Source organism: Chelon labrosus (genome assembly GCF_963514085.1).
Source record: "Chelon labrosus genome assembly, chromosome: 7".
In the NCBI taxonomy this organism is placed as follows: domain Eukaryota; kingdom Metazoa; phylum Chordata; class Actinopteri; order Mugiliformes; family Mugilidae; genus Chelon; species Chelon labrosus.
Window position 1 is genome coordinate 6136352 of NC_140343.1, and position 20639 is coordinate 6156990.

A 20639-nucleotide genomic window follows, 5' to 3' on the forward strand; every position below is an offset into this window, starting at 1 on the left:
AAGACTCGAGCCTGTGTCTTTGCACCAAGGCATGCACGGTGCACAGATACCTTGGAGATAAATTGGATAAATTGTTTTATCACCCGGAAATTCACGATCTCTGGTATCCTTGGACATCTGGTTAATATTTTCTTATTGAGTAAGAAAACATTTGCTTCAATGCAGTTAATAAATGCCAGCCTAAAAGAAGATTAATGGTTCTTATAAGACGTGGTCATACAGTGCTATATACAGAAATGGTCTGTGTAATTAAAAGAAAAAATGCAAAAATCCCCAAACTGCTGTGGGGTGAGTATGACTAGAGGTACTGTAGGTGAGAAATGGAGATTAGGAAGTAGAAAATGGCAAAATAACAAATCAGGTGGTGCTGGAAGTGTGAGAACAAAGAAGAATTTCTGAATTGTCGTGTTAAAATCCTTTTCTGCCTCACTCTGTGACACCGTTCCCTCCTGTAATCATATAATTAACTATGTGTGATTGGGCCCGCTGCGAGAACGTTGAGCTGGAGTCTCACATTAGACGGAGCTCAGTCAGGAAACGGTGTTTGTTTACATCGAGCGGTTGATGGTATGGTAGGGGAGTTTATTTTTTATTTTTTCCCCTCTTAACAGAAACCTACCATCAGTTTGTCAGCGAGATAAATATATATACTTTTTTTACAGCTTACTTCCCAACACACTGTAATTTTATTTTTATTTTTTTAAGAAATTATATATTCCCTTCTGACAGCCCAGCTGGAATGGAAATGGTGAGAGCGCTCGTGGATAATTTGCTGTATTTTTGCAGTGTTTTTAAATATGATAATTTAATTATGAGACAGGCAGTCTGTTTCTCACTTTTTGCTCCAAAGGAACAAAAATACGGGTGTAAACTTGGGAAAAGCACACACCTAAATTAAAATAAATCTTACTTAAGGCACACTGAAGTGGCACATTGTGCGTCTACATATTTAGCATATTGGCGTTCTCTACTGCTCACCAAACGTGTCTGTCCTGTCTTATATATTTGCAGCTGTCTCACGCAAAAAGTCCAAACTAGACTCCGACACGCATCTATGAATAGTTTGGGGATTTGGCTTTTAGCCGTTGCCAACCAGCCAGCTAACATTTCGCACCCACGTGACAGAAATCCAGGCAGACTGTTACATTGAGTTTCCACTGCCGTTTGTTCCCGTCATGTGTTTTCCTGAATTCAAAGATTCCCGTCTGCAGTGAGAGCAAAACGTTTTGGGGACGGTGAGAGAAATAGTGGAGATTTTAGAGGAAGGGATTTAGCAGATTAAAGGTTTGTGTGTATTTGTCCACTCCTTAGTACAAGGTTTAGATTCATTACTTCCCTAAGAGTGCGACCGTGCCTCGTTTACTCCTCTCGATTGAGTTAGCTCCGTTAATTGTGTTGTTTCCCTCCGTATGTTAATCTAACATGGCAGTCTTAATTGATCTCGTTAACGTGAGACGTAGGAGGCAAAAGAACGTCGGGGAGCTCAGACGCCCCTGGTTATTTTGACACTTAAGACAGTCGGAAACACAAGAGGGTTAGGGAGAGGAGCATGGGTGCCAGCCTCAATCTAACAGAACACGAGGCTGAAGTGCAAAGAATCACAACGAGGGGCACGAAGGCCGGCTGGGTGGAAAACTGGCAAATCCCCCCCCGTGACACCGTAATCCAAATGCCACGAGACACAGTCAGTCAGCATCCAGTCAGCGTGATGGGGCCCCTGTTTTCACCTGGTATTAAAATCCCCATGCGCGCTTGTGTCGTTTCCATATTGTTTCGATAGGGCCCGGGGCCAAATTAAAACAGAAGTGCAAAAATATAAGACGTAAGTGACTAAATATTTAATAATCATCATATCAAACACTTTACAGTTTAATATACCAGAATTGTAGCAGTTTAGCCTGTCGTTGTTTAAACTTATAATGTGTTTGGGGTAGTCACAGCCTATTGAACATGCTGGTATACAGCTGGGACACTGCCTGAAATAATATTGTAAAACTCAAATAACCCAGTACGGTGTGAGGGGTGCATGTAGGCAGCCCAACCAGAACAGACAACAACAATAGTTGGCGTTCGAAAACTATTTTTCTTTTCTAGGTTTCCTTTACTTAGACGTTTAATGGTGTCTATCCAGTTTGCCTTTTTTTTTTTGCCTCTTAGCAGTGGGTGCTTTTAAATCCTTATTATTTATAAACTCTTTTTAAATCTGCTATGATTAAGACGTGTTTGAAACGAGCATTTAATGTAAATTTCGGCACAGAATATTCCTAATGTAGTCAATTGGATCCCAGGAGAAACAGTGTTGTGCAAACACTTTTTATTATCATCAAAGCTCACACGAAAACCAGAGAAAGGAAAGCTGAAGTAAATCTAAAATAATCAACCACACTATTAGCAAAGAGCGTATTATATCACAAACTCCCCAACACACGGAAACATTCGTAGATCTGTCCGTCAGTCCGTGTGTCTGTCATAGAAAGGGGATTAATGTCACCAGCAAAGAGAATTACTCTTCAGTGTCATTCTCCTCTGCATTAGACGGGGGGGGGGGGTTTCTATTGGCCCGGGGGAGATTTTCGGGAACAGTAACAAGACACGGTCACAAATACACAAATCACCGGCCCATGATGTGTGCAGGAAGTCTTCCATCGCTCCAGTGGAAATGCATTCAAATGTCCCACTGGAGTGAGTTGTATCCTTTTTCCTTGTGTGTAACTTTCCATGTCCAGTCCAGACACGGGACACGTATGTAAATAAGATATTGGAAGAAAGACGATAGTGGTTGTGTCTCCTTACCCTAGAATATGGATTTGTTGACCACCCATAGACAGTAGTAGTCTACCTCATTTCTTTGTTTTGTTTTGTTTTTGTTTTGACTCACAAGCAAAGTTCAGGATTTAATTTTTTATTTTTTATTTTTTCGTCTCTGTTGATAGTTTCTGTCTGGAAATACTTTCCAGCATTTGCCACTTTGGTTTTGTTCAAAAGTACCCAACGTGTAGACGCATGTGCACGCCCTGCAGGTATGCACACAGTCAAACATCACAGCAAATGTGAGCACATTTTTCCCTTGGCTTAATTTTCTATGATGAATGCATGCAAATATCTCACCTCATGTATCCGTTTACCTGCGGATGACACGCCGTTGCCGTTACGCGTGCTGTGCATCCTGTGTAAATCGTGAGCGAATCATAGTTAATTATTAGACTAGAGATGATCCTGGGGCATCTGTCAAAAGCTGAAATTTTCCCACATACATGAGTCGAGTGTAGACGGCGGAATCACATTCTAATTGCACGTGTGAATATAAGTTTTGCATCATACTTTTTTTTTTTCTCCAAATATGTAAATTATTCATTCACGTAACCTGTTATATTATAGCACTGTCTGTTTTAAGTGGGGGGAGAAGCCAAGCAACTGGTCGTAGTGTATCTTTGGCAATTAGCTTCTGACTAGGCCACATGCCAGAACATGCAATTAAACGGTAGTGGGATGTGCACCCATTCTCGACTGCACTCACCCCACTGTGACTTGTATTATCTGAGAAAACAGAAGATACAATGGAATTTCTTTTACCAGTAACCACAGATTCCCATGAAAGGGTTCTTGGACGCACGCCAAGGAAGTACAGGGTTGCATTATCTCGCTTTGTTCAGATTAATTTTGCTGCCTGCTGTAGCTCTGCCGTGCTGCAACTTGAGAGGGACCCAGACAAAGGGTGTCAGATCCACAGGCATGACGTAGGTTCCAGTTTTGCTGAAACCGGACACTGTGGGCAGCAACCATCACGTATTACCTTGGTTTTAACAACAGAGAACATTTGTCCGTGTCTGGGTGGCGTTGTGGAATCTGCAGACATTTCTTTTTTTTTTAAAAGAGCGTTGGTGTGTTTTGTTTAAGTGTCGCGTCTCATGGTCAGCGTCGAGTCCGCTAACGAGAACTTTTATTTTGTGTTTGTCTCCCAGAGGTGGACAGGATCAAGCTCCTAACACCATGGATATGGACACGCAGCCTCAAGGACAGCAAGCGGCCGTGCCCGTGTTTCAACAGCAGGTAACCTCGCACACAAACACACGTGTGAGCTCAAGGGGTTGTGAAGTACGTCGCAGAACTAAATAAACGGCCTGACATATTTATTTAGCTAAAATACTGAGGTAGGTATTGTTTTTTTTTTTTAGGCCGTACTTAGCAGTGCTGTTAGATCTGTTAAGGGGCAGTATTTCATGTAAGACATGTGTAAACCTTACTCTTTACTTCTGCTGAATGGCTAATCGGGTTTACCTGGAAAATGTATTTTGTCATGGTGATGCATCTTTTGTTCTGATGTTTTATTTGCCTGTCACGCTTCCTTGAGCAAAATGGAAAATATGAAGCTATCGGGAACAAACAAAAAAAACCCATTTGTGATAGCTGACTGCAAAATAACTGAGATTAAATGGGTTAAAATGTAAAAGAACTGTTTAAAAAGTGCCGTTCTTACGCCTCACAACTAATTGCTGTGTTAAAGACACTGTAAAGAACCCCATTACTGAAGCTAGCTACACGGAGAGGATATTTTAAAATATATGTTGCTTAAATTTAATGAAAATTAGCTAGCACGCTGGTGAGGAAGCAAGTTTAAATTCTAAAATATTAGGAAATCTGCAGTGAAGTCTTGTTTTAGCTCACTCCATTATACAATAATGTGACGTTAGCAGTCATCGTTCAAACTGACAAACCCCATTTGAATTAAATTTATATATTATTTAATCATACATGCCTGCTCTCTTCAGGTACTCCCATACAGCAACTCTAAATATGTCCTTCTTCCGGTCTTATCCTAACTAAGGAAGGTTTTCAGACCAAATCTGTAGGAATTTCCTCAATATTATCCCATCACAGCCCCGTGGTGCTGGTTTTTCATCGTTTCCGTTCAGTTTTATTGCCTTCCTTGCCTGGCTTTTGGCAAGTTTTCGGTGTTTGTAGCAACATTTTTTAAGCTGGCAAACATTAATGTTGAGCTGCGTGTCCATATGGCGCCCTGTTCACACCTGCCTCCTCGTTGTAGTGAGTTATTAAATCTCAGATTGTGGTAATATAGATACCGACAGTGATGCCACATCCCTTCATCCGTCCGCTGGAAGCACGTCATTCCACCATCTTGACATTTTGTATTGTAAATATTCCACTTTACCCTTTTTTCTTTGCGTCAATCAACGTGCGCCTTTCAAATCCAACCATCCTTCAGAGCGGCGTAGCTTGTGTGTGTGAGACAGACAGCAGTGGATGAATGTTGAGTTGTTAGTATTGATCAGAGCTCTGGAGGTTGGCAGAGCCTGGCCTCCCCCTGCATGTCTCCTTTGGTTCGATACAGCTCAAGTTTGCTCGTTGCAGATCTGGTCATTGTTGGATTTTAATACCGCCCTCCAACATCAGGCACATTGATTTCTTTACAGAAGGATGTTTTTGCCTCCATAAGTATTGAATAGACTTTAAACAAAGAGGATCATCCATATGCCCCAGAGTAAATGTGGGTTCTTTTTGAGAAAGGAAACAACACTAAAAATAGCGCTGTACTTGTTGTTGTTTTTTGTGTCTATGCAAGGGCACAGCAACATTAACTCTGCAATTGCCATGGGAGTTAATTTATTCTAAGATTTGTAATTGCAAAATTAAGGATAATTGGGCTGCACAAGGAAGAAAGTCAGATAAAAGCTCTAATAATTAATTTGACTTAGGCAATGCTCCCCTATGCATACCCGCAGTTGATCAAGTGTTATTGTTCAGGCTTAATGATTTCAGCTCTCTGTTTTTCAATCTATTTCTAGCAGTTTACATCAGTGTTAATTCCAGTCTCACTTTTTTTGTGCTTCGGTTGTTGGTAGCACGGTGAACTTTCTGTGTTGCATCATGTTTTTTCGCTCTCACAGAGCATGTTTGAGCCGATTTCACATTTAATGGGAGCCGGTAGAGAGAGAGAGAGAGAGAGAGAGAGAGTCAGTTAGATTATGTAGATGACTGTCTAACCAGCATCCAGATGGGTGTCTTTCAACAAGTCCTGTATCTGTTTCACACTTTCCCAAGGTTCAGTCTGCTCGGCAGCGAGGGGAAAAAAAAAAAAAGAAAAAAACACACCAGCCTCCTCCTGAAGAAAATCTGAATTGTATATGTAATGAAGGATATTCTGTATCGCTTGCAATATAATTTCTCTTGGTCCCGGAGGTATGATGCATATGCATTAGTTAAACGAGATGAGCTGGTGAGATGTGCATTTTTAATGGCGCATTTGCTCTTGAGTGAGTGGGAGGGTTTCTGAGGAGGCCCCCTCAGATCAGATTTTGATCGTCACTGCAGAGTTTTGACAGACACAGATCTGTCTGTAAGCGCAGAGGAGACAAGGCGGCTCCGTGGTTGCGGAGTCGATTGAGAGGAGAAGAATGTGAAGCACCTTTGGGGTGAATCCTGCCGGTATGACTGCCTGCCTGCCTGCCTGGCTCACTGGCTGACTGGCTGAGGATGAATATTGCATGGTGCCTGCTCAAGGGGACTGGTGGTGAGGGGTGGGAGTTGGCCCCCTCCTGCCTGCCTGCCTGCCTGCCTGCCTTGCCCGTTGCTGTCTCTGTCTCTCCTTGTATCCCTCTCTGTCTCTCTTGGACGACATCCAAGCTAATTCGACAGATTTCGTAAACACTGCTTGCATGTGAAAATGACGCACGTCCACGCTAAACTTAGAGAGTCACGACCTCTTGTCTGTCGTAAAAAGGCTTGAAGAAAAATGACAAACTTTCCCAATAAGCTTCATTTTTTTTTTCTTTTGGGTGTCTCCGCTGCTGGATTGGGTGCAGAACGTGTGCGGAAACGGATGAGATGAGCTTTCAAATTTAGCCTCCCTTCGCGTGGATGTGCCCTGAGCTTCTTTCTCTCGGTCTCTCTCCACTCGACAGCACCTCTCTGCTGCCGCTGGCCTTTCTGTGGCAGCCGTTGGCACTGCTGGGCTGTCACATCACACCCTCTTCCCTCTGCTTCTTGTCCCCCACCACCACCACCACCACTCCCCCCCGCCATCCTATCTCCCTTTTCCCTGTCTTCCGCATTCCCTCTTCCACTCTCCATGTGTCTTGTCAGTTGTGTTTGGCAACGGTGTCATTATTGGGCAGCCCGTATCACACTTCCTCCGTCGGGCTGTCTGTCTGCTCCCTCTCTGCTTTTCTCTCTCTCTCTCCATCTCTCTCTCTTTCAATCCCCCTGCCAGTGACTTGCCCATGGCAGCTGTGTGTCACCTTTATACCCAAGACATGCTGTCCCTCACAGACGTTACCCATAATGCCTTGCACAACTGCCACTTAATCTTCATCCCCTGCAGCTTGTCCCCATCACAAACCGGAATGATGCGAGTGGAAACAGTAAGCACACCGCATGGTACGGAACAAAAAGAATTTAAGTCAAGAAAAAGCATGAACAAAACCTGTATTGTGAAGATTTCCCTTTTGAAATAGATAGTTTTTGGTATTTGCTTTAATTTCCCCTAAAGGCCTGAAATAATTGATAATTTCTGATAATCCCTGAACGTGTACTGACCATGTACCTGAGTTATTATTTAAATCAAATCAAATCAGCTCGTGTGCACACATGAACAAGATTTCATCTCTGCGTTTAAACCATCCGGCTGAGCACACTTGGAGTAGTGGGAAGCCATCCAAGGCGCCTAGGGACTAGTTTTTGTTTTGTTTTTTTGGTGCTTGATCAAGTGTCTCCTTCTGTGGACATAGAGAGGATGGAACCAGTGATCTCACAGTCTCAAAGCTGCTTCTCTAACCACTAATCCTGTGATCAATTAAAGTAAATTCCCAAGAAATGACGTGAATTTATCTAAGACCTTCATCTTCGAGCTCTGCCGTCATATTAAGGTCCTTATTATTCTGTGTAACCCTGTCCTCCCGGTTTTGTCCAGACTCTGACCCCTGCCTCCTTCAGGGTCATTCCTCTGTGACGTCCTCTTATACATACATGTTTGTGTGTGCGTGTGTTTGCCAGGGCCTTGTCTTTCAGCTGGGAGCTCTTGATTGTGTGACACCCATGTGCGGCAGATGAGACGGGCTGTCAGTCAGCTGTGGCCTGGCTGCCCTTTGAAGGCCAGGCCAGGGGGCGAAGAGGTGCCGCAAATGGCCTGTGAAGTTTACATACACTGCCCACTGCTAAACAGATTAGCTCTAATGAAGTGTCTAATGTCGGGGCCGCTGGCTGACATAATCCTGCCTGGCAGCCCGGCCCCTTGGCTGCCAGAAAAGCCGCCCTCCCTCCAGCCCTCTCTTCCGCCCTCGCATGGCCTCTGCTGCCACCCAGGGCGACTCCACACGGGGAGGTGCCCACTGTTAATCACGCTGGACAGTGTGCGATCTGACATGCAAATGTAGGTCATTGCATATGTAAATGTGTGATTACGAGGCTGGCATGCCAGGACACATTAGCGAGACTGTGCTCTCAGCAGGCGGTTGTCACAGCGCTTTAGAGGCTCATGCTAACATTTGTCAAGCTACCACGCAGCGAATGAAAGCAATGCCCTCTTGTCCTCTCTGCTCCCTCTTTTGCTCTCTCCCTCCCCCTCCCTCCCTGCCTCCCTCTCTCCCTCTGAATCTATACACCTCGGACTGTCCGTCCCGCATCCTTGCACAAATGCTTCTGTCACATCATGAAAAGTCATCGCCCAATATGGCCGCACTTCCATTGTGTCACACCTTGTAGGTTTTTAATTTTGTTTCCCCTCCATCCGGTTCTGTCTCATCGCCGAGCCTGCAGTGGAACAGTATGTCAGCATTGTTAACGCATTTTGTGGTTGCTATTAGCGAAGCATTATATCCTCTTTTTAGATCTAAGGTACTGTTGAACAATGAGTTGTGTAGCAGTGTGTCATGTTCGCTGTCAGTGACTCCCAGACAGCTTGGGATGATGGTGGTGTCATGCTGAAAAATGCACACACCTCGGCGGTGTTAATTGGACAGGGCATCTCATTGGCTCACGTCTCTTTCTGTGGCTGTCAACTTTTAGAAAAAAACAAAACAATGAAGTGCTTAAATTGGTGCCCCCACCATCCACCCCCCCACCCCCCACCACCCTCCACCACCCTCCTCTAGTCTTCCAGCCTGATACGAACAATCCTATTTGGAGCTGTGCTTCCTCTCATTGTATTTGTATTTGTTAATGTGTTTAGGGGTTTAATCTTTATGTACATATGTAGTTTTGTATTCAGTATTAAAATACATTACAAGGCGCAACAAAAATACTAATGTTTTGCTGGTCCCTATGACTTTAATAATAAATATTTTTGAGTTAAAGGCTGTGACAGAAAATTTTATGATTTAATCACAACTTTTGGTCAGTAGTGAAAATGGTCAGTAGCTGTTCTTATCGTGGTTGTTTCCCTTTTTTGATATTTTGGTTTGTTTTGTTGTTAATTCTTCACTGAATTAAAAAAAAAAAATGTCATTGTCTTCCTTGTAGTGAGTCAGCTGAGGGAATCCTGTGTAGCCTCCAGGCTGTTCTCATGTTAACTTTGTCAAAATGCGAGACGCAAGTGAAGCGAACAAATGCGATGACACTCCCTCCTTGCATGTTTTAGTGCTTAGGAGATTAATTTTTGACCTTCTCCCCCTCCCCTTCATCCGTCCCTCCGTCCTAAGTCGCTTGCCCCTGAGCTGCTCCCACAGCCACACTGGCAGAAGCGCTGGTGACATGTGGCATTCTGATATCTGTCACCTTCTGTTTGCTCCCGCCAACGCCTTTTACAAGTTTACCAAAAGGCTCGAAAGGTCACGCAGCCTCTGCTCCGTGCGTTTTTCACACATTACATCCAAGAGGTTTATTTTTAAATGTTTTTTTTATTTATTTAATTGCGGAAGGTGAGTGTCACAGCCTGCACAGCCAATCATGCGGGGAGGAGAGGTGAGGAGTCTTTTAGTCTGTGGCTCGGTGCCAGGCTGTCGTTGATATAACTTGGCAGATAAAGGAGAAAGATAACTGAAATTAAAAACCTTAGATGGAGCGATTAGACGCCTGCATTTATGTAAATAAAATAGCTTGTCTATCCCCGTAGGAAAATAGTTTTTTCACCTTTGCTCCCATCCTGTTGAGCACTAAACGGCGCCCATAAGATGGATTTATTTCCCTGCGAGGGTTAATTATTTACAGATTATCATTTTCCATCCACGTGTCAGTATCAGATAAAACGCTAATTGCTAGCTGTCGTAACTAAAAGTCAATGTCGCGTGCCAGCTTGGCAGACATGTTTTACTACCAGGTGCCGGATGATACTATCGTGCTACCTATAAAACCTTTGATTGGCTTGCGTATTGACTTTCTGTTTCACGTTTTTAAATTGATTAAAGAAGAAAATTTTTTTTAATACGTACGCCGAGGTGCTGGAGTTAAGTTTATGCACATTCCTAAAGACCTTTCACAGCGTGACACATCAGCCCAGTGCCAGTCAAATCTTCAGCAGCCTAGGGCAGCCTCTCAGCAAAACAAGCTACACAAGCCGGGCTTTACCTCAGTTACACCCACACCCCTCAGCCCTGATCGTTTCTGCTTTCAGTAGCGCAGAGATAGTTGCACTTCAATGACAAATACACGGTTACTGCAAAATGTCTGTAAAGAATTTGTTTTTCCCTTGCAGATTGAGGGTGTATGTGTGTGTGTATGCATAAATATTAACGCTGTTTTGTTTTTTTCTTCTTCTTCTTGCAGAAACCGTTGCAGCCAGATATGGGCCATAATTCACTGGCTAACTTCCAGATTGAGAAGAAGATTGGACGTGGCCAGTTCAGCGAGGTGTACCGAGCCAGATACCTGTTAGACAACACATCAGTGGCCCTGAAGAAAGTTCAGGTGAGACGCTGAGTAAATGTGTCACCTTTGAAACCAAGTGCACAACAAATAGACATTTATTAAAGCCAAATCTGTCACAACAACAAATACGCTTACACTTGTGGGTATTTTCGTGCTCAGCATTCACCTCAGACTACCGCATGCTGCTACTGTTTCCACACAAACACAGCTTGATCAAACTCCAGAAGGCCAAAGATAAATCGGACGAGTCTGTACGCTGAAAAATTAAAGAACATGTAATCGCTGTATCTGTCAACGGCTACACCCACACACTGAAACATACACCGATCAGCCACAACATTAAAACCACTGACAGGAAAAGTGAATAACATTGAGCATCTTGTGACAATTCAATGTTCTGCTGGGAAACGTTTGGACCTGGCATTCGTGTGGATGTTCCCAAGACTAGTACGACCCACCTAGACCAGACAAGACCAGACCACGTCCCTCCCACCCCATAGCAATGAAACTCCGTGATAGCAGCAGCCATCCCCAGCAGGTTGCAGCCAGACACAGGCACACACACAAAAACTCAAACAAAACATAAAGAATAGCACTGTACCTGTGGGATGATCCACAGAAGCCCCTCCCCTCAACCCATAGGACCCATAGCCCCCCCCCAACAACATCCTGTTGCCAGACACCACAGGACACCCTCAGAATGCCCATGTCCATTCTCTGATGAGCCACAACTGTTTTGGAGGCACAAGGGAGACCTACACAATATTAGACAGTCATAATGTTATGCTTGATCGGTGTTATTGTGAATAGTTTGCATGTGAAGATCAGTACAATATCATTATGACGGTGCAGTTCTCTTAGTGACGGTGCAGATACATACTCGAGGACATGCTGCTCAGATTGAGCTTGTACGTTCACACACACCACAGATGCACACACACACACACACACACACACACACACACACACACACACACACACCACAGATACACCTTACACAGGGTATACATGTGCGTGTAACTCAGATGTGAAACACCTGTAGTCACTCCGGTGCCACCCTCCAGATAACAGCAACCATGTTCTCTGTTTAGTGTTTTATTTTTTTCCTCCTGGTTCCTCTGTATCTCTCCATCTTACATTTTTTTGAATATGTCATAACACCCCTCTCTGTCCTCTCTCCCTCTCTCCCTCTCTCCCCCTCTCCCCTTTTGATCTCTTGATAGATATTCGACTTGATGGATGCCAAAGCTCGGCAAGATTGCATCAAAGAGATAGATCTCCTTAAGGTAAAGAACCAGGGAAGAGGGAGACGGCGCCATGCTCTGTGCTCTGTTCTCTTAAGGTGCCTCAGCTGAGACCTTCCACCACAGGAAAAACAATTGATCTGCACCAGACGGCCTGGATTTGTGTGTTGCGCGCATGTGTGTGTGTGCGTTTCCTTGGATGGTTACAAATGCAGAGGGGTGTTGGAGTATTTGAGCACACAAGTGAGAATGTCAATGAGTATTGCGTGTGTGAGCGTACATGTGTGTGTTGTCTCTGATTTTGTGTGTGTGTGTGTGTGTGTGTGTGAGCGTAGCAGCATTATTACATCCCTCCAGGCTCACATTGGCTCTTCTTTTTTTTCATTTAATGTTTTTATAATGTCTAGCGCCAACAACAGCAGCGTCTTTTATGTGTCTCCTCCCTTTTTTTTCATTCTTGCTTTACTCCTTTTCCCATGAAGTGGTTTCATTTATTAAACCACCTTAAACACATGTCAACTGCTGCGCTGCTCTCAAGTACTAATGAACAAACTAATGACAGCTCCAATATCTCCGCCTGTCTGAAAGATCCTAGATGTGTCCTGGAGTTCTTGTGTTTGTAGTTTGACTGAGACACGTGTGTGTGTGTGTGCGCGTGCGTGTGTGTGTGCACTCCAGGCAGTTTGTGCACATATGCACGCTCTCACACGTACACATTAGAGAGAACAAGAAAACAAAACCAATTAGTTAGCGCCACTCAGAACACTTCATTGGGGCTCCCGGGGCTTTTTTGGGGCCAATCAAAGGCAGCGATACTCTGATGTAGACGAGATCCTGCAGAGATCTGTAATCTGAGTAACAGATCATTGACTTGATGGCACGAGGCGGCGGGGGTTTGCCTGATCCGTGTTCGTGACCTCCAGTGAGGTCAGGGGTCAGGGCAGGGTTAACTGTCACTCTCCACCTGCCACTTACAGTATATTTCTCATTTCCTTTTTTTTCTTCCTCTTTCTTAATATATGATCATCTGCCTCCAACCCCTTTTAAGACTATTCCCTCTGCTTGCTCTTATCTCTTCTGCCTGTACATTTTTGGCCGTTTGCTATGTTTCTCCCTCCATGTCTCTTCTGTCTCCTCCCGGTGCCTCATTTCTCCTTCTATTCTTCCTGTAAGCTGATTGCTAGTGAACATGGAAGTTACGCCCGGCCCTGCACTGCCCAGCCAGCCTGATAATAAAGGAGCGAGTGTGTTGAGAGGGAGAGAGAGACGGAGAGAGACAGTCCTTCTGCCTTATCCCCCACTAGACAGGCCAACAGGAGACACAGCCAAATCAGAATAATGAGAGGCACACTGGCATGAACCGACTGGAATGACACACATATAGTCGCCCGTGATCTCTCGCTCCCTCCCTCCCTCACACACACACACACATGCACTCAGTCATGGCCTTTCAACAGGATGCCTATTTGTTTGTTTGTCTTTCTGTGTCTGCGTCTGCTCATTCATCTGTGTTTCCTTGCTCTGGCAGGATGATTTCAACTTGAGAGCCCCACTTCTTCTCACTTTGCCCTTTTGTCTAAAACCCTTTGCCGATGGGAAGAATGTTGCTTGCGGAAATAAATAACCTGATTTCTGCCAATCTGCTAATTTTTTATTTATTTATTTATTTATTTTTGCACATTCTTGAAATCCCACAGCTGCGTATTCCTTTTCGCTCGTGGTTACTATCAAGCCTCGGATTGTGTTTTCCCGACTAATGATCTGCCCTAATCAGCAGTGAAGAGCTGTAATGATGTCTGTTTGCTCCTCCTGTGTTTTGTGCGTCGTGCACTGTGTTTGTGTAAAGAAAAGAAAAATGTGCAGTATGTGCATGCATGTCTGGGTCCTGCATTTGATTGGATTAACCAGTGGTTTACTGACAAGACAGAGAACTGGCAGCAACCAGCTTCATTCAACCTGATACACATACTATAAATTCAGTTTTACTGTATCTTTACACCAGCTCTCTATGTGTGTGCCCTTTGCAAACTGAGTGCATGTGTATTTTCCCTTCGAGTAGATAAGAAATTCCTGTAAATTATTATTTTTTTTGCAGCACAAATCAACAATTTAGGCTCTGCAGCTGCTTTTGATTCATCTCCCATAGCTGATAATACCCTAGAATATATGTTTATATATTTATATATCTACCAGCTGCCTGCCTATTAGCACGTGAGTCCGTTTATAATTACACAATAGCTTAATTTACTAGCAGGCTTAATGCTGTGCCATCGGATTCCGTTAGTCAGTGTCTCGTTCTTCTTTGAAACACATCACCAGCTCAACAAATATATCACATCGAGTCTTGCATGATTAAGTAATTACACACGCTGGTGGGTCTCAGCCAGCATGTGTAATTACATAATCATGCAAGACTTTATGTGATACTTCCCAATGAATGGCTGTTGTATTGTGGTAGGGTGCCATCCATCATTTACATAAACATCTGCATGTGAGAATATCTCTTCATTTCTCTGTATCCTTCGCCCGAGGTTCAAGTTGTGGCAGAGTTGTTGCGGGTGAAGGAAGGAGGGAAGGGGAAGGAGGGGAAGGAGGGAGGGGGGGGGGCTTGTCATCACTCCTTGGCTGTGCTACAGTGTGGAGCTGTGCAGAACTGCCACTCTGAGCCAAAAATACATCTGGCAAGAAAGGACAAGGGAGGGAGAAGGAAAGATGGAGACATGAGGAAGGGAAAGGGAGAGGGGAGGAACGAGAAGGAGGCTTGTGAAAGGATGCAGAGACGGGAGTGGAGAGTGTAGTGTAGCGTAGTGTACTGTACTGTGCTCTCCTTTCCCCTCTTCTTGGCATCATCCAGAGCATGAACATTTCTTTAATCACAGCAGAGAAAGCAGAGCGGAGCCGAGCGGAGGACGCGTGTCACCCCGCTCCGTCTGCTCACATCACGGCTCCAGCTCTCCACATATCACCATCTCCCCCCCGTCCCTCTCTCTCTCCCTCTCTCTCTAACTCAACTTACCTTATCCCTCTCCTGTTCTTTTTCCTCCCTCACCTTTGTTCTCTTCTCCTCCCTCTTCACCTCGCCCTGTCTCCATCACTCCCTTTGCTTGTCTGTGTCACCGTGTCATTTGTTTCTTTCCCTTCATCACTCCTCCTCCTCTCTCCTCTCTCCCTCCTCCCGTTTCCCTTCTTGCTCTGGATGGATGGAAACTTTTTGTTTACTACGGGGAATGCTGTTCCTGCCTTATTGACCAGCCAACGGGAAGAATCTCAGCTAGAGATGAGCCTGGGCTGCTTGTTTTTCTGACTGCCAGCCATGTCAGGCTGTCAGGCGTGTGTGTGTGTGTGTGTGTGTGTGTGTGTGTGTCTCACACATGGGTTGTTGTCATCATAGACAGGGCTGTTGTGACATGTCCCCCAGCTTTGTCACACTTGAGGACAAAATCGTCTCATTAGGTCCACACATACCTAATATGGATTCCATGTATGGTTTCAAGTGTTTTGTTTTAATTGGTGGTGAAAGTAGAGTGAATTGCACATGACATAAACCTCTGTTATGAACAAGATTCTTTTTTTTTTTTTTTTTTTGTTATATGAATAGTATAATAAGTTTGCAGGGACCTGCTGAATGTGACCAAGGAAACTCTTAATGTGACGAGTGTCACCAACATGTCTTCTGTTCGCTCTGTGTGCTCTCTCACTGACATGTCTCTTCTTCTTTTCTTTTTCTTTTTTTGTCTCCGACAGCAATTGAACCACCCCAATGTTATAAAGTACCATGCCTCTTTTATTGAGGACAATGAGCTGAACATAGTGCTGGAGCTAGCAGACGCTGGGGACCTCTCTCGTATGATCAAGGTAAAGAACTCACCGCAAATCTGCACTTCTAGCTCACACTGTTCCCAGACAGCAGAAAGAGCAGCTGATCTGCGGTCATACAGTTTGCTGAACACTCGTCCCAGGATCCTTTAAGGATATACACTCAAAAGAGGAAACACACGTTGTCTTGGTTCATCTGATAAACCAAATACCAACACGAAGAGTCATCTTCATTTAAAGACTCAATCACCGTATACAGTTTAGCCTCTGGGATGGATAACGGTTTATCCAAATTAAATACTTACAATGCATATAATATCCTATCTGGTTTTAATTCAAACAAACGCCTTGAGGGATAATCTGACAAAAATCCAACATCATATCATGCATTTGTTGTCGACAGGATTTGCAAGCGTAGAGTCAACAAACTGCTGACTAGGTCTTTTATAGCTGAAGGAATGATGGCAGGAGGTCTGCGGTTTGTAGTTTTTACAAGATTTTGACTACCTGGACATTGAGTCAGTCTGAATCAAGCATTCCACACTAAACCCAAAAAACCATCAAATATACGGCCTCCCGCAACCTCCTTTCATCTCCGTAGTATGTGTTGACATCTGCCAAGACCGTGAACGGGACATAGTTAAAAATCAAGCGGTGATTAATGGTCGTAAATCTCCAGCATGTGCTGCGTGTAGGGGGTAAGTGTACAGTATGTGAACAGACACTGAGCGTAGGTTATGTGGATTTCATCTTGAATTTTCTTCAAACCTTTTACACGTCAGATCATGAGGTGAAGCAAATGTGATGAAAGTCGTCCTTTGTGGTGATGTTTTTATGACAGAGTTTTTATTTTGTTGGCCTTGTTGTTCAAAAACTTTGCCCAGATTTTTATCCTAAGCAGGCCTCCCATTGGTTGTCTGATTAAATCAAATTTATTGTGGTACTATACTGATCAGCCACAACATTAGAACCACTGACAGGAGAAGTGAATAACATTGACCATCTTGTGACAATTTAATGATCTGCTGGGAAACTTTTGGACCTTTTATTCACGTGGATGTAGCACCCACCTAGACCAGACCAGGCACCCCCACCCCATAGCAATGACACTGTAGCCATCCCCAGCAGGATGCAGCCTGACACAGACACACACACAAAAACGCTTTAGGAACAACTAAAAAAAAAAATGAAAAGGTGTTGACCTGGCCTCCAAATTCTCTAGATCCCAAACTGATCAAGTATCTGTGGGATGATCCACAGAGGCCCCTCCCCTCAAAGGCCCCCCCACTAACAACATTCTGTTACCAGACACCACAGGACACCCTCAGAAGGCCCATGTCCATTCTCTGATGAGTCACAACTGTTTTGGAGGCACAAGGGAGACCTACACAATATTAGGAATGTGGTCATAATGTTATGCCTGACCAGTGTAACTGTATACATAATGTGTTGCTTTGAGACACATGAGTCAGGCTGGCTATATATTGAACCTCTATCTGTTTTCCAGTGCAGGAATTTTGTTGAGAAGGGAGCAGGAGACAGAACAAGGTTGTTCAAAAATGGTAGCGATTATATCCCAGGCTCATCCTGTTTTGTTTTTTTTCTTCGACCAAACCCCCAGTAGTTATAAAAACCTGCCAGTATAGCAAATTAGTGGTGTGCATGTAAAAATCCTGGTCTTCTCCCATGCATAAATGATGCTGCAGCGTTGTATCAGCACAGCTCGACAAGCTGTTTGCAGTCATACTCAGCAGCTCCACATCCGCACAGTTCAACACAGCAAATTAGGAGAGGCGAGGATTAGTGGTACAAGAGAGTGAACATGGCAGGCTCGGCGCACACGTACACACGCTGATATATATCCAGTGCACACACACACATACACAGTTTATACATACATATGGTGCACACGCAACCAGAGAATCGCACACAAAGGGAGATTCAGGGATGCGTTTTTCTAAAGGTGGAACATGGCAGCCTGAAGAGGTAGGATAACAAACCACGGAGCCTCACTGCTATCTTAGCTAAGCTACCAAGGATCCTGGGAGCTGTGTCATATCCTTATGGTTGCTGACAACGCACGCACGCACACATATGCACCTCTTCTCTGCACAATTATTCCTGCAGACTCTTCTAAATGATTTGTTTTTCCAGTGTAACCGTGGCAGTCCAGAGGTGCTTGCCAGGGCTCAGTCCCTCTTCCTCATCAGGTCATAATGTGAAGTAAACACATTCGTACAGTGTGCCATATGTAAAACAGAACCCCCACCACCACCCCCTCCCCTCCTGATGCATGAATTTAACATTTTTTATTCTTTTTGATATCTCGTCCTCCACGCTGCTCTCTCCTCCTTTCTCTTTCTCTCCTTCACGTCTCTGTTACTCTCTCTCTCTGACCATCGCTGAATTCAAATGAAATCAAATGGTCCTTGATTTGCATGCACTTACAGAATATTGCATGTGCAGTGTTTGCTGTTAAAGCGACGGAGAAGAGGGGTGGTGTTGGTGGGCGTCTATGTGCTCCCCCATTGACATCAAACAGTCCTCTGATATGGAAATGGGAGGGCAAGGGAAGAATGGCTCCTCACTGAGGCTTTGTTTGGATGTAGGCCAAGGTCTATCCCTCCCTCCCTCCCTCTCTCTCTCCATCCATCCCTCCATCTATCTGATTCCTCCTCTTCTTCACACCTTCCTTCATTTTCTGTATCTCTTACCTACATTACCTGCTTCACTGGCTGCCATTGTTGCGCTATTTGCCGTCTCATCGTTCTCTGTCTCTTTTATGTTTTCTCAGTCTGTCTCTCCCTCCTTGTTCTCCCCCCATATTGTTCAGGGACCAGTAATTTTTAATCGTCCCATCCTTTCTCTTTCTTGACCCCTGACCTCACTGGAGATGACATTCTAGTTCTATAGTAGAAAAAGCGTCTCCTCACAAGGAACACAATAAAGTTCTCTGGTAGTAAATACTAAATTGTCGAAGCTAGTAAAGTTGTTGTCATGTGTGAACTATTAAAAGTCTCTGTTTAGCTTTGTAGTTATATGTGAAGTTGTAATTTATAGTGTTTCTTTGCCAATATTTGGAACAAAGTCACGACCGCTGTTTAGACAGTTTAGATTTCCTGTCATCGTTCTGCTCATTATTTGTTAGAACGTGGTCGACGAGGAGTGAATTCTGTAACCGATTCATCCATACTAGCAAGTGTATATATACACACTATATGTGCATATGATCAGCCACAACATTAAAACCACTGACACGCAAAGTAAATGACATTGATCATCTTGTGACAGTTCACTGTTCTAGTGGGAAACATTTGGACCTGGCATTCAATCATGTGGATGTTACTTAGACATGTAGCACCCACCTAGACCAGACCAGACACCTCTACCACCCCGTAGCAGTGACACTCCTTGATGGCAGCAGCCATCCCCAGCAGGATGCAGCCTGACACAGGCACACACACAAAAACGCTTTAGGAACAACTAAAAAAAAACATGAAGAACAGCACAAGGTGTTGACCTGGCCTCCAAATTTACTAGATCCCAAACTGATCAAGTATCTGTGGGATGGTCCACAGAGGCCCCTCCCCTCAAAGGCCCCCCTCCCACTAACAACATTGTGTTGCCAGACACCACAGGACACCCTCAGAAGGACCATGTCCATTCTCTGATGAGTCACAACTGTTTTGGAGGCACAAGGGAGACCTACACAATATTAGGAAGGTGGTCATAATGTTATGCCTGATCAGTGTATGGTGAGAAATAAATACCTTTAATACTTCACGAGACTGTCAGGGATGTTCCCTCGCCTGATTAAAATCATAATTTCATTGAGTTCATCAGATTTATAATAAGAATAAGAATAAGAAAAGCTTCTGTCGACTCAACGCAACATCTTCAGTTTGAATTCAAAGAATTCTTGTTCCATTCGTAGCTAAAGTGGTTTCCCCCACTCTTCAGTGCTGACAAACCAATCATTGCTGGTTGATATAATCCGATATGGACGCACCAGCGTGTGTACGTTGCTGTCGACACTCCAGAACAATTTACTGGACTCTTGATTACCTTAATCTGCAGTGTGGAAACTCTTTTTGGTAAGGGCTTGAGTGTAACGGACATTTATACGTAAAAATGCCACACCATAGCTTTTTCTGGTTAAGAGACTCAGCTACATGCTTAAATTGTAATTGTCATGTGCAAGGCTCTAAACCCAAGCTGGCTAAAGTCCAGACTTTTCTTCCCTGCGAACGCAGCCACAAGGACAACCCCATAAAATCCTGATGGTAGCCATACTTCTTACAGCTTCTTAGTCTGCACTGCTGTTTGAGGGAGGAGTTCCCATCATCAGTCGTTGATTTTATTCATTGTGGATCAATAAGCCGTTATGTCGAACATGAAGCTCTGTCATCGCTGTGGCTTTTCTGGAGGGCGGCCGTGGTCCTGATGGTCGAGAACAACTTGCTCTGCTTTTCAAAATAAAAAAATAAAATAAACTTAAAAAAAAAAAAACGACTGGGACCACTGTGCCACTGAAAGCAGTACCTAACAAAAGTGATGTGTGCCAGATGGGAGAGTTTTGGAAGGTACCACAAATTTCTTCTCTCTGTTCCCGAGAATGCATGTGCTTTCCATTGTAGGCCATAGGGAAAATGAGACAGAGCTCGGTTTAGGCGAGGGACAGACCCAGAGAGCGGTCTGGGTTGCATTAGGAGTGGAGTCACTAAGAGCGGGGAAGGATACTGTATAAACACACGTGTACAT

General features: G+C 44.2%; 1 protein-coding gene across 5 annotated transcripts in view; it reads left to right on the plus strand.

Moving 5' to 3' along the window:
• nek7 (NIMA-related kinase 7) overlaps positions 1-20639 on the plus strand; it is a 90419-nt gene that overhangs the window by 15300 nt on the left and 54480 nt on the right. For all 5 annotated transcript variants that reach the window (XM_084548484.1, XM_084548483.1, XM_084548485.1 and 2 more), the window contains exons 2-5: positions 3963-4050; positions 10717-10857; positions 12042-12104; positions 15807-15917. In XM_084548484.1, coding sequence (XP_084404610.1) covers positions 3991-4050; positions 10717-10857; positions 12042-12104; positions 15807-15917 — 375 coding nt within the window. In that variant the 5' untranslated portion in view covers positions 3963-3990. The remainder of the gene's footprint in view (positions 1-3962; positions 4051-10716; positions 10858-12041; positions 12105-15806; positions 15918-20639) is intronic.